Genomic DNA, 15,001 nt, shown 5'->3' with positions numbered 1-15,001 from the left:
CTGGCCTCAGCTCATACTGTGGTGCCCACCAAAGGGTCCCAAGTCTGGTGCAACTGGCAGCCAGCCTGGGTTTGCAGCACAGCCTCTCCCAAGTGCCTCCAAGCCCAGTGCAAGCAGCAACCAACTACAGATCACTTTGTGGCCCCAAGCCCAGCAGAAGCGGTAGCTGACCTTGGTCTGTACAAGAGCCCTTCCCAAGAAGCTCAAGAACACCCAGTGGCCGGCTTCAGACCACACCAGAACACCACCTAACCAGCTCCACAAATGACATACCGGAAAGGCAAACTCGGCAGGCACCAGAGACCTGCTGAAGCGACTTATGCTCTGGGAGTCAGGCCCCGCCCAATAGGCCCCTGAAAAGCTAAAGCCATCTTAAGAAGAACAAAGTTGGAGGTATCATGCTACCTGATTCCAGGCTGTACTACAGGGCTATGGCGGTCAAGGCGGGGTGGTGCTGGCGTGGGGATGGATGCATGCTCTGATGGGGCAGAGTGGGAAGCAGGGGGGACAGTGGAGTGAAGAAAGACTCTTTGGTGGACGGTGTTAGGAAAGCTGGACAGATACATTACACTACATACAAAAATGAACTCAAAATGGATTGGGGACTTGGATGTGGGACCCGAGACAATGGAGCTCCTGGAAGAAAACGTGGGCAGTAAACCCTTTGACATCACTCTCAGCAATATTTCTTTGGATATGTCTCCTTGAGCAAGGGAAACAAAAGGAAAAATAAACAAATGGAGCTACATTAAACTAAAAAGTTTTTGCACAGCGAAGGAAACCATAAACAGGATGAGGGACAACATACTGCGTGGGAGAAGATATCCACCACCGACACATTCGACGAGGGGTTGAGATCTAAGACGTGAGGAACTCACACAACTCAACACCAAAAAGAAACAAACACCAAAAAGAAACAAACACTGACTGAAGAATGACCTGAATAGGCATTTCTCCTGAGAGGACATGCAGATGGCCAACAGACATATGAAGGGAAGTGCAAGTTAGAGCCACAGTGAGCTATCACCTCGCACCTGTCAGAATGACCGTCATCAACAAACGACATTGGGCCAGGATGAGGAGATGGGCGAGCCCTCTTTCACTGCTGGTGCACCTGTAAATTGGTGCAGCCACTGTGTAGGGCAGTGTGGAGGTTTCTCGAAAAACTGGAAATTGAACTGCCATAGGACCCAGTGGTTCTGTATTTGGGTATTTACCCGGAGGTCCAAAACATTAGTTTGAGAGGATGTGTGCACCCCTACGTTCACTGCAGCATTACTTACAATAGAGAAGATATGGAAGCAACCTTGGTATCCATCAACAGATGCTGGACAAAGAAGATATTGTACGTAAATACATTGGAATATTTCTCAGCCATAAAAAAAGAATGAAATCCTGCCATTTGTGATAACACAGATGGGCCTAGAAGGTATTATGCCAAGTGGAATAAGTCAGAGAAAGACAAATACCAAACTCATAGATACAGAGAACTGATGGTCATCAGAGGGGAGAGGAGTTGTAGGGTGATGGGTGAAAAAGGTGAAGGGATGAAGTACAAACTGGCAGTTATAAAAACAGCCGTGGGGGTAATAAAGTACAATTTAGGGAATACAGATAATATTGTAGTAACTGTGGTGTCATGTGGGTACGAGACCTACTGGAGTGATCACTTTGCAAGGCATATAAATGTCTAATCACTATGTTGAACATCTGAAACTAATATAATATTGAATGTCAACTGTAATTGAAAAAAACAAAAACAAAACATACGGCAAAGCAAATTAAGAGGAAGATGCTTGGAGTCTCAGCAGGGCTCAAAGTTTTCTCCAATCTGAACCAAAACAAACTATGAATATTTATCATGGCTATGACAGGCAGTGTGCCTTCAGCCCAGCTATTGGAAGACCCACAGTGACTGGCCGAGAGGTGTCTTTAGTGGGTCCTTCTATAAGCTCCCTCGCAGGGCCCACCTCTCGTTACCACCAAATAGCGCTGGCTGCTTAGGGAAAACCTGCCCCTCCTCTTAGAAAAATACAGACCATGCATGCCTCCAACTCGATTCTTCAAATATTCATTCAGCCCAATAATGAGACATTGAGAAAGAGGGGCACAAAAGCAGGTAAGATCTTTCCTTGCCCTCAACAAACTATTAATGGAGAATCAGCAGCATAGGAATGTGAACAGAACCGTCTACAATGCAGGTTCCACTCAGGGAGCTGCCATGAGCAAATCTGAGTGGTTTCTCTGCCCCTTTTCCCTGATATATTTTTCTCGAATTAAGACTTAAATTTTTAAAACAGTTTATAATTATAAAATAAATTACATTATCATTGCAGAAAATAAGGAAATATCGAAGAGATAAAAAATCACCTGTATTCCCATTCTTTCAAGATAATTTTAGTATTCTGGAGTTTTCCTGACCTATCTTTTTCTTTCTCAGGCCAACTGGAGCGTCAGCCTGTGCCTGGCACCTAATGTGGCTGCGACTCAACAGGCTCAATCACTGGTTTTGTAACATAGTTGTGATCGTAATTGTATAGACAATTTACGACCTGCTTTTGTTTTCACTTATTACAGAAATGCTTTCTCATATTAAAAACTAATATCCATCAAATGTATTTATCACAATTTAATTGAATTATCCCCTACTAGTAGGTATTTAGACTTTGACCACTGTTTACTTTGTTCATCAATATAGTCTCCTAAAAAAGTTCCTAGTTGAAAATGTCCATCATGCAGGAAGAGAGAGTTGGGGATCTCAAGAGACATCTAGATCTCTGGCTCGAAATGGAAGTCACCTGCAAGGACCTGCTTATAAAGACTATGAAGCAAGCTCAGCTGACGGGGCCTTACGGCTTGGAAGCAGGCACGCCTGCCCGCCCGCCCGCCTGCCAGTCACAGAGGCCACTTTTAGGCCTGCGTCTTTTCTGCCTTCTTGCCACAGCAGCTGCGAGCACAGAGCAGACGTGAGCAGGCCAACGAGAGCGTCAGCCTGTGCCTGGCACCTAATACGGCCGGGACTGGTTGGATTCGCCTGAGTCAAAATAACCAGAATAGAGGCAATGTGAGGCAGCTTGGGATCACTGCCAAACCACACCATGCAGAAGGAAAAGCAAGACAATGCTAGGATGGATGCTTTTAAATGCAGAGAGGCTGGCTGCTAAAAAGGGGGTTGCAGTAGGGGTACAAAGGAGGGACACTAGAGAAACATAGTTCAGTGGTGTCCAGGAACAAATGACAGCCTGGTGGCTAGTACTCCACTCCCAGAGTTAGAACACATCAACTTATTAACTTCCCAAGTTAGTCAAGTGGCCACTGCAGCCCAGCCCAAGCCCCTTGGGCTGACACAGTAGACTCCAGTTGTCCAATCCTCTGCTCGTTCCTATTTAACAGACTGTACACTCCTGGCTGGAGCCTGGCAGGGTGGGAACCACTGGAGGGGGCCAGCCAGCCTCCAGGCCAGACTCTGCAGGGCTCCCTCCCCTGGCCCCCTTGCCACAAACATAACGGCCTCAGTAGTTGCCAGACTCATGCTGCAGCATAAATCCTCAGCTTTTGTCTGTGCTTAATCAGCACCCTGGGAAGTACTATCAAAGTAAAATTGTTTTTGGCCAGGTGTGTGGCTCCCAAGCCCTGCTGCTGCCCACCCAAGACAAACATAGAGAACAAGGGATTCCCAGTGCAGAGCTGGACATCTGTGTTAATAAGTGGCCACTAAAGGTATGGGGTAATGCAAGCTGGTAACACCCAATCACACAGTGACCACCAGAGCCATCTCTGAAAGGAGGCGTCCCCTTGTGCATGGGGCTAAACTCAGCCTTTAGTTCCCTGGGGACAGAATTCACACACCCTCTTCACTACCCAAGTGTTTCTCCAACTAAAGCTAAGTACCTGGGAGGATGGAAGGAAAGCAAGCAGGCCCCTTGCCCGTCTCCGGGGTTTCCAGCGTCAGTGTGGAGGAAAGACCTGTTTAAAGGAGGTGGCAACCTACATGATATGGACAAATTCTGAGATGCGTACAACACTCCTAGACTGAATCTTGAAGAGGTAGAAAACATAAATAGACCAATTAATAGTAAGGACATTGAATCAGTAATCAAAAAGTGCCCCACCCCAAACAAAAGTCCTGGACAAGATGACTTTACTGGTGAATTCTGCCAAACATTCAAAGATTTAATACCAATCCTTCTCAAACTCTTCCAAAAAACTGAAGAGGATGGAAAGCTTTCTAATTCATTTTGAGGCCAACATTACTCCTATACGAAAACCAGGCAAGAACCACACATACACACACTACAGGCTAATATCTCTGATGAACATAAGATACAAAAATCCTCAACAAAATACTAGCAAATTGATTACAACAATACATTAAAAGGATCACACACCATGATCAAGTGGGATTCATTCCAGGGATGCAAGAACGGTTCAACATCTGCAAATCATTCAACATGATACACCACATTAACTGACATGAAGGATTTAAATATGATCATCTCAATAGATGCATTAAAAGCACCTGCCAAGATACGACATCCATTTATGATGAAACTCAAAATGGGTTTGGAAGGAAAGTACCTCAACATAATAAAGGCCATATATGAAAACCCCAAAGCTAACGTCATACTCAAAGGCAAAAAAGTTTTCCCTCTATGAGCAGGAACAAGACAAGGATACCCACTCTTACCAGTCTTATTCACATAGTAATCGAAATCCTAGCCAGAGCAATTGGCAAGAAAAATAAATAAAAGGCATCCCAATTGGGAAAAAAATTAAAACTGACACTATTTGCCAATGACATGATTTTATATGTAGAAAACCCTAAAGACTCCACCAAAAAAAATATTAGAAATAATACAGTAAAGTTGCAGGATACAAAATCAACATATGAAAATCTGTTGTATATACTAACAACGAACTATCAGAGAAATGAAAAAAAAAATTCCATTTACGATCACAACAAAAAGAATAAAATGCCTAAAAATAAACTTAACAAAGGAGGTGAAAGACCCATACACTGAAAACCATAAGACAACGTTGAAAGAAATTGAAGACACAAAGAAATGGAAAGAGATTCCGTGTTCATGGATTGGAAGAATTAACTGTTAAAATGTCCACATTATCTAAAGCAATCCACAGATTCAGTGCAATCCCTATCAAAATCCCACTGGCATTTTTCATAGAAACAGAACAAAAAATTCTAAAATTTGTATGGAGCCACAAAAGACCCTGAATAGCCAAAGCAATCCTAGGAAAAAAGAACAAAACTGGAGGCATTCCACTCCTTGATTTCAAAGTATAGAACAAAAGCTACAGTAATTAAAACATTTTAAGTAATGCAGAAAAATATAGATTTTCAAATTCTACCGCCTTAACATAATTACCATTAATAATGGTTGAACACCATTCCAGGCATCTTTCCATGCATATGTCCCAGTAGAAGGATGGATTCTTTATAAAAACACAAATACCATTTTTTTCTCCAGAAAATCAGTAAGCGATTTTCTTAAAAACAGAGAAAGAAGTAGGAAAAAAAGCAAAACTCCCAGGGCAATGCTACACAAGGGAGATTCCTTTCTACACACAGTTCACACCTTTCAAATTAGACTTGTTTTACTTTGCCTCACTGAAGCCAGGATTCACCCACCTCCGTTAGACAGGCTGGAAGTTTGCTTAGAATTCCGAATTGTCTCTATGTGAACCAAGTTGTTAGAGTCTTCCAGCATTTTCCATTTCTTCCTAATGAACCTATCATATAAACTGCACTAGGTCTCCCTGCCCCCGCCAGCCCCCCTTTATTTGGTGGGGCAAGATGAGTGGGAAGGGGAAGATGTTTTTCTTTTCATTTTAAATGCTATACCTCATCTGCTTTTGTGTGTGTGTGTAGTTTTTTCTCTGCCCTCAGGCCATCTAATCTTTCTGCTACTGCTGAGCACTGTCATAAACATTTGTATTCCTCTGACATCCAGGCAACCAAAATCCTTTCCTAAATGTGACAGTGCTTGTAGTTGACAGCCTCATTTGGTGGTGGGTAAACAGAGTCTTTTATTAGTTCCCATCTCCAGTGTCACAGCAGAGATGAGTGTATGCTCCATGGTGCCTCATAATTAGCCAAAAGCAGCCACTTTCCCAAAGCTTCACTATTGTCGATGTGTATAAATATTAACTGCAAAAAGACACCATTAAAATAACATTAAGTTTCTGGCTGAAGCATTGACAGCTGCGATATCTGGAGTTGAGATCAGGAGGCCTTGGTGTTCTCTCTCTGTACTTATTTTCACAAGTTTTCAGAATTCCAGTAATCTTTCGCCCACCTAAAACTGTTGGGTGGAGGTGGAGATAAGGCAGAAGGCCACCTGTGAAGATGATGCTATTTTTCTGAGTTTTCACACACACTGGGCATGTTTGTAATACTTTCTCTACTAAGTGCTTTCTCTCCTTGTTGGAAGACTGACTTTAGCAGCAACCATGCAACAAAGCACGATGAGCAGCAGAGGGCAGGGAGCAGTGCGGCTGCCTCGGCCACCCAGGGCGCAGGGGAAGCGCGAGCAGTCTGAGGCCCCGGGAGCTGCAGGGCCCCTGCCCTTCTCATAACTTGCTTAGGAAACACTCCAGGCAAAGCCAAACTAGTAGCTATCCCTCCTGGTTAGCAAAAATGAGAAGCAAATCTCCTGCCTAGCAGATTCTGGCTTTATTTCATTTGCTAAATAAAATGTTTCTACCTTTCAGTATAAAAAGAGCACTTACAAGCATTTAATACTTCAATTATGAAATTCAATTAGTGATGGCATTTGAGTTTCACATAAAACATTTACTGGGATAGCAGAGCAGTCAGAAGCTTTAGGAAGTGTGGACATACCTGTTTAGCTGCTGCTGAAGAAATTGCTTTCCTGTCCAGTAGGTTGAGAAGCTCAGCCAGTGCAGAAGGTGTGACAGGACTAGCAGCCCCCAAGGAGAGAAAAGAAATTTGCATTGCACATTGTCATCGTATCCACTTAGGATTATTCAGAATCTGAGCCCTTGATTTTGTAGATTTAGATAATTAACCTCCCACCCAGGCCAATTGGGCTCTATTTTATTTGTTTTGTATTTTAGGATACAACAAATTTTGGTGACCAGTGTTTTTCTTTGTTTTACACCCAACAATAACAGCTGTTTGGCAGAAGTTGTAGCAACAGACAACTGCTCAGTTTAATTAGTCAAAAAAAAGGAGGTGGCAGCAAAATTCATGAACTATGACAAGAAAAGAAAAAAAACCCCGGTAATTAAATATTTTCAACTGAAAGATCGGCCTAAAAATTACTTCAGACAAAAACAACTAACAAAGCCATTTTTTTGAGTGTTTTTGTGCAAATATAAATTCTTTTTAATTGTGAGAGCTTTTCTTCCAGGAAGCAACGACGGCCCGCTGGTCTTTCGCTGACCTCACAGACGCCTCCGCAAATGGTTCTCTTCTGCGTGCTCACCTCGGCTTCCTGGACATGGAAGGGCCCAGAATTCATTATCTACACTTCTAGGGAGTGCCTTTTCCCCCCCCCCCCCCAGGATTCCATGATATAAAAGGCCAAGGAGCAAACAAACACTGTGTCATGAATTTAGGAGTGGAACAGGTGAGAGGGGGACATGAGCACCTAGATTAGTAAAAAGACAAGACGAAATTACAGACTATTTGTTTTAAAATACAGGAGTTTTTGTACACCTGAAACTAATATTGTATGTCAACTGTAAATGAAAAATAAATTTTTTTAAAGAGAGTAAAATAAATATATGGTTTTGTTACTTCCGAACACATAAAGCAACTAAGCTAATGAAACGCTATCTATCTGAGGTCATCAGGGGACTAGTTTTAAATAGATAGGAATGACTTATGAATAGCACATTAGTGTGTCTGTGTAAATGAAAGCTTCTGAAATGCTTAATGCCACTTGAAAACCTTCTGTTTAAGTCTGGGTTGCCATCATTCACTATTAATTTCTTTGTAAGCTCTTAGATAATAAAAAGGAAACTACCGTTTAGCCGCTGCCAATTTCCATGAATTTCAAACCAATCGAATGCAAGTTAACCAGGTATGACTTACTGTAGTTTGATTCAAGTACAGTGAAACCTCATTAGGGTTGTTCATTCAAAACAGCTGACACGCTGAGGCAGCCCATCATCCTTAAACTGTTTATCCCAAAGTACATATGGATAAAGGTAATTCAAAGTGGAAATTAGGTTTGGAGAGTGTCTGGCATTATTAAGCTGGTATCTGGAACATCTGTGAAGCACCTTGATTAAATCTCAACAGGAAGAAGGGCAGAGAGCTGGGAAATCAACCGATATCTTTTTTCTAACTTCCCACCCTCACTGACAAGTAATAAAGTTGTTTTAAAAATGCAGGTTTCTGGGGTGTTCTGCAATCCTAGAAAATACAATGGCCAATTACAGTGCAGACTGCAGAACCATAATCAGCACTGAGGCTGAACTGGATTTCCAGAGCATGCAGAAAAAAGGGTCCATACTCCTGCACGAATCGATGATGCAAGGGATACTGGGACAGAGGAGGACAGAAATAGAACACGAGATAACTGAAAATAGGTTGCCTTTCATCTAATGACCTTAATTCGTTAGGTCATAAATTCACACTATAAAATACTTCCACAGACCTAACAGCACTTGGGATTTCTCAGTCGCCTTTTTGTACCCACGATACTTGACACAGAATAGGTCAATACTATTTGCGTCACAGAATTTTTTCCCCAGCAGGGACATCTGGTATACTGTATCTACCAATTCCAGATATGCTTGAAGAAGATGATGACCAAGACCAGTACCTGTCACACAGACCCTGAAAGACCCCACACATCAGACATATAAATAAACCATAATGGCAGCAGAAACACAAGCTACTAATTTGCTGCTTTCAGATAATACTAGTTTCTGGTCAGTGAATGCGCCTGCACTAAAGAACCATCTTACATGGAAGGCTTCAGCGTTATGTGTTTGTCCCCAATCCCGAGGCCAGCGTATCTACCTGTGGAGGAGGAAAGTGGGGTCTTTCAACTCTCCCAACTTCGTTCAGTCCATTAGAACTCTTTCAGGGGCACAACCCCGTCTCCAGCTTGCTGAGGGAGCAGACACCCTGACACCTTTACAACCACGACCCCGCCCCACCCAGCTAAGCCTGAGAAATGTGCTGCCCCACACAATCCTTGAGCTCCCTGTAGGCCCAAAGTCCACGTTCTCTGCTTCCGTTAACATGGGACACAAGAAGGAAGGCACTGGAACTTGGACATCCAGGTGGCTCTTGTTGCTCAATAATCTTTTTGTTCATTTTGCTAATTTCCTGGTGCCCCTACTGATGCCACTATTCTAAAAAGCCTCCTTCCCACTCTTCTCGGCACACACCGCACCTCCCACTTCATAAAGACGTCAGCTGATGCAAGATTCCGACGTGTCAATGGTGCCCTCTTCTCCCATCGAAGCCCTCCACCCAAGCTCTTAGTCCCATCACTTTCAGCTCCTACAAACCCTACTCAGATGCTTATTTCCTCTCTCCTGCAGCTTTAATCCCACACCTTCACAAATAATCAGATCTTCCCTTTCTTGAAAATGCCTTCAAGTGACCTTGGCAGTCACTTGCTTCTGCCTGGTTTTCTACCTTATTTTTACCAATAAAGATCTGGCATCAGTGGCTATTTTCAATCCTCGTAAGTACATGGTGTTTGGATTCTAACCCTCTACAGCAGGAGTCCCCATCTCCCAGGCCACAGACTGGTACCATGATCAGCCTGCGAGAAAGTGAAGCTTCTTCATCTGTATTTGCAGCCTCTCGCCAGCGCTGGCATCATGGTGTCAGCTCCACCTCAGATGAACGGGCACTAGATTCTCATGGGAACACCGGTCCTTGGTGCCGAAAAGGTTGGGGACTGCTGCTCTACATAAGTTGGTCCCTTAAAAAACTGCCTCCCTTCGCTTGTTGCCAAACCTGACAGCTTTCCGCCATTATGCTGTACCCCGACTTCTGGGCTATATTTAGCCCCCCTTGTGAAAAATCCCTTCTCCTAGGGCCGCTAGATTATCTTCCTTCTTCTTGATTATCCCTCTCCTACTTCCTGCCTGCCAATGACGAGCGGCCTCGGTGCTCCTTCTGTGGTTCTCTGCCTTCCCCTGTTTGGTAAAGGAGGGAAGCACATCTGCTCCCGAGACTGCCACTGCTTCTTCAGTCCCACTAAATTCAACTACCTCTCGAGAGGTCCCATCTTACCCAAACAACAGGTTTAAACCAGGGCTGGCAAACTTCTGGAAAGCCCCAGATAAATATTTAAGGCTTTGTGGGTCACAAATGTTCTGTCACATATTCTTTGTTTTAGTTTAAGAGGTAATAACCAGTCTTAGCTCACAGGCTGTAATAAAATCAGGTCTGCCACATAATCTCTAACATGATCGCAGCTCTTGCAGCCCCAGTCTTGGATGCTAGCCTACATATCACACTGCTGGACTACCTTCCTGTTACTATCAGTCCCTTCTTGGCTCAAAAGCCTTTCTTGGTTTCCTAGAGTTTCAGAAGTTGCTGCCATAGCTGACCTGGAAGTCTGAGATACTCCACTGGACTGGACAACTGGACAGTTGAACTTCCCTGATTTTAACCATGAAACACTTGGTCTGGGAATCTGTAATTTCCACTTTCTTAAGTAAATCAAATCTGTTATTAATAGTAATTTGGAATGAGATATTAACAAAAACACAACTTTCAAAGTAATATACTCAAAATAATGAAAAAGCCAAGTTCAACGACAGCTTTTCTGATTGGACCCTTTAAACACCAGTCTTCTGAGAGGTCTTTAAAGATGAATGCTGACTTGCAAAATCAGTTCCTGCCCACCTGATCTCTAGAGTGTTCCCTGTCAGGTGTCATCATGATACTATCGCTAGCTTTGCAGCTAGCTGTTCGAAGCTTTGGGAATGTTTGTGCTAGTGGCCGAGGTGGTTCATTAATTAATGTCTATTCCAAAGTGAGGCTGCTATACCCTGTCCTGCTAAAAGTTCTCTGATGAGAGCTGCTGCAGCTGGGTTCTGGCTACTCAGTCCTTTTTCTACATAAATTGTAAACAGAGCAGTTGCTTAGCTTCCTCTTTACCTGATTTTAGAATGAGCAAGTACAGTTGACTCAATGCTGGGGTTAGGGGTGTCAACCCCCTGTGCAGTTGAAAATCAACATAAAACTTTTAACTCCCCCAAAATGTAACTGCTAATAGCCTACTGTTGAGAGGAAGCCTTACCGATCACATAAACGGTCAACATATTTAGTATGTTGAATATATTCTTATAATAAAGTTACAGAAAAAAATGTTATTAAGAAAATCATAAGGAAAATAATTTACAGTATTTACTGAAACATATCTGCCTATAAGTTGACCTGCACAGTTCAAGCCCGTGTTGTTCAAGGGTCAACTAACTGTACACTTCTACTTTGATGTTGGGTACCCTTTGGGTTCTTAAAACTCTAGTGCTTTTGAATTGTTTGGGTAAATACCAGGGGCTCCAAGTTCACTCAACAGGCTAATTTAGCAACCTCAGTTCCTTTACACGACTGTTAAGCAAACCCCTAATTTCACAGACCACGATATAAAGAAACAGATCTGAAAGTCAGGGGACTTGGCTTCCAGGCCAGCAGCTGTGCCACCTGGGGGACATCATCTTACCCTTAGGGCCTCAATTTCCTCATCTGCTAAATGAAACTGCTGGGCCGGAAGACATCTAAGGTCTCTGCCAAGACGAAAGTTCAGGATTCCTAGCCAACAACACAGACGCAATACGTTTAAAGTTGCGATTTATATTTCGAACCACATCTTCTTGGAGACTTCCTGGCTGCTGCTAACATCATCTCCCTCCTCTCCACTCCCACTGCACTGCGTAGCGCCCCAAAACAGGAAGCAGCACATTCTGCCTTGAATTAAAACTGATACCTAAGTCTAGTCCTCAGCAGGGACTGAGAGCTTCCTGAGGGCCTGGGTCCTGCTCACCTCTCCACCCACGGTGGGGAGGGGTGCTCTATACCTGTTCACTGGATTCATGGCTGAATGTCCCTGTGACTTTCCACACCCTCCATATTCTCGTTCTGCTCCAGTTATATAGTCAATCATGCTTTTCTGCCATTTCCGTTCTCTGTTCCTAGCTATGCTCCTCCCTGGTCCCAAAAACATGCCGGCTCATGGTCACTCCCACGGCCTTGGCTCCCCACTGGTGCACCCCAGCCCTCTCCCTCCCCAAAGCCCATCCATCCTTTAAGGCTCTGGCACAATGGTATCTCTTCCATAAACTCTTCTGATGGATTCGGACTTCATTAAACAGCCACAGCACTTCTGGTGTAGATACTGGGGTTTCTGAATAGAGTCACGGCCTGGAGGACCGTAATAAAAGGCAAAACGGCAACAGATGCCATAGGAGTTTAGGAGACGGGGTGGCCATGCTGAATACCCCAACATGGCAAAGGAGGGAATTAGCGCTGAGGCCTACTATGTACCAGGCACTGTGTGTTTTCGTCTCGAAAACCCTTGGAGGCAGGAATGGTCATTTTCACTTACAGTGAGGAAACTGAAGGTCAGAGAGGGGAACTCATCCAAAGTCACTGCTGGTAAGTAGCCAAGTAAGGAAGTACACTGACCCCACGTGGCGACACTGACAGATGCATACATACACGGTGAGCAAGTGGCTGAACAGGAAGTTGACATTGTGTAGTTAGCTTCTTTGAGTAAACAACTTTTTGGAAACATATCAATGCATGCCTGTCTTCATGTCACTTCTCCATGGTCTTGGATGTTGCTGAAACTATCACACACCCACCAAGACCGGGCTCCGCTGAGGCTAGGACTTTGCCAAAGTCTTGCCATCTGTCTCTGTGTCCCTGAGGACTTCCTCACATTTGCTCAGGTCTTGGCTTAGTTGCTACCTTCCCTGCCCAGAGCACCTAACTCACTGCTCTTTACCCCACCAGCTTCTGGACTCTCAGGTCTGAAAGCAGAGACTGCATCTGCCGTGTTGACTGGTCTTCCCCAAAGCTTAGCACAGAGTCTAAATTAACAGGTGCTGAATAACGAACAGATGAGAACGGTCAGATTTATACCCCCCAGATGTCTGTCGGCTATAGATCCATACATCTGACGGCCTGTTGGTTACCCCCATGATGGGGGATTTCTGTCCTACAGGCAGCTCAAACTCTGCATGGCCAAAAAGGAACATGGCACACTCCCTTACTCTGTCCTTCTCAACTTATTTCTTTACCTCCTACCAGACTGAAAAACGCTGCTCTTCACTTCACTCCACTGCTCAGGCGAGAAATCTGAACGTCGTGCCGAAGTGAGATAAATACTCTCTATCGGATCGCCTCACTTCAGCCCTGCTTGTGCCACCCCACCCCGGGCCCTGGGCACTTTTCCTGGGCACTTCTGTAAGAGGCTTCCAATCGGGCTTCCTGCCTCTAGTCTGTTCCCTCATCCCATTCCCCAAAGTGAAACCAGAGTGTGCTTGTGAGCTACAGCTTTCAAGAGCTCTTGACAAAGGCACACGAAGTCCTCCAGGTGGCCTTCGCCCATCTCTGCAGTTTTCTCCCTTCCTCTCATGGCTGCCCACCTCATCACCCTGAAGTTTCTAGTGCCTGCCTGTCCGTGTGTCACAAAATTGCTTCCTTTGTCTGAATGCCCCGGCCCTCCCCGCACTTGGCAACCCCCACCAGTTTGGCTCAAGCATCACCTTCGGGTTTTGGCTCAAGCATCACCTTCCGAAGGGACCCGGCTGATTGCCCTGGCCCCTTTAGCACATTCATAGCGCCCTGTGCTTGCCTCCAGAGTAAGGATCCTGTTGAGATGACTGTCTGCTTTCTCAAGGTCTACAACCCCTCCAACTTACAAACTCCTGTCTTTCTCATCTGCAGGGCCCAACACAGCACAAAGGGCAGTGCAGGCAATCAGAGACCTGAACAAACAAGTGAACGTTCAGATATGATGGAAGACAGCTTTAGAATTTGAAATTCACAGGGCATGTTTGTGTCTTGTGAGGAGATCCTGGGCGGGAGCCAGGGGGTGGTGACAGGGAGAGCAAGACCCTGGCCCTGCCCTGGAACTCTGTGCTTCTGGACACAGAGTTCATCACCAAGGAAGAAGAAATCCCCATAACCCACTTACCTCTCACTGACGGCAAGATTCTGTTGCTTTAAAAAACCCAGAAAAGTATTGAGGACCCAACTAGTCACTTTTTTGGGCTCTGCCCTAGTTTCTTTTATCACATTTTGGAAGAACTCCAGTAGGCCAACTTCATTCTGTAAAGAAAAATAAATTATATAAACCCCTCCAAAACTGAAAGACCAACGTTCTGAAGACAAATCAAACTGCCGCCCTCTGCCTCCTCTGAGACACCGACTCATTCTTTCCTAAACGTGGAGATGTCACCAGAAAATTCTGATCACTTTCAGTAAATAGCAAGTATTCTTCTCCTGTCGCTACGTATTTACATAGCATTTTCTCAAAAGAATGAATGTATTTCGGAGCCTGACTTTATGGACCAGAAGATGGTGGAATATGCCATGCCCCCAACTCACTCGCCCTCTCTGTGTCAGCCTATGTACACTGCATCCTTTAGCCTCAGGCCCACGACGTCTGGCCTGAGTTTACTGTCCTCTTTCTGAGGCTGTCCTCTGTTGGAAGTCTTAGTGATTGCTAGAATAAGAAGGTAAGAAGAACAAATCAAGAAGGAACAAACAGAACAATCTACCTCTGAAAAAACAAAAGTGGATTGTAACTGTATTTATCCTCATACTGCCCCAAGAGGTGAGAGAAATGGTTTTCAAAATGGGTACACTTAATGGTAGAGGGAGCAACAGTTTTCAGGCCTTCAGAGCCAAGCTTGGCCCAGCCGACCCAGCCTCACATCTTGCTCCATGAAAACAAGATGGCTCATCACGGGGCCTTGTTTGAAGAAGACTCTACTGTTGCTCCCCCTCTGGAGTCGGCTCCATAAGGGAGGG

At 44.5% G+C, this 15,001-nt stretch overlaps 2 protein-coding genes across 3 annotated transcripts in view; one reads left to right on the top strand and one right to left on the bottom strand.

Moving 5' to 3' along the window:
- The window catches only part of FAM160A1 (family with sequence similarity 160 member A1), a 224,408-nt gene extending 216,294 nt beyond the window's left edge, over positions 1-8,114 (top strand). The window contains exon 15 of the mRNA XM_023530204.1: positions 7,392-8,114. Within this exon, the coding sequence (XP_023385972.1) occupies positions 7,392-7,393 (2 nt within the window). The 3' untranslated portion in view covers positions 7,394-8,114. The remainder of the gene's footprint in view (positions 1-7,391) is intronic.
- The window catches only part of GATB (glutamyl-tRNA amidotransferase subunit B), a 90,258-nt gene that overhangs the window by 11,856 nt on the left and 63,401 nt on the right, over positions 1-15,001 (bottom strand). For both annotated transcript variants that reach the window (XM_023530206.1, XM_011359388.2), the window contains 2 exons: positions 14,163-14,296; positions 6,860-6,938 (listed from right to left, as the gene is read on the bottom strand). In XM_023530206.1, the coding sequence (XP_023385974.1) occupies positions 6,860-6,938; positions 14,163-14,296 (213 nt within the window). The remainder of the gene's footprint in view (positions 1-6,859; positions 6,939-14,162; positions 14,297-15,001) is intronic.

Source organism: Pteropus vampyrus, unplaced genomic scaffold (genome assembly GCF_000151845.1).
Source record: "Pteropus vampyrus isolate Shadow unplaced genomic scaffold, Pvam_2.0 Scaffold47, whole genome shotgun sequence".
Classification (NCBI taxonomy): Eukaryota; Metazoa; Chordata; class Mammalia; order Chiroptera; family Pteropodidae; genus Pteropus; species Pteropus vampyrus.
Note: the sequence above shows the minus strand (reverse complement) of the source record. Positions and strands in the feature narration are given on the sequence as shown.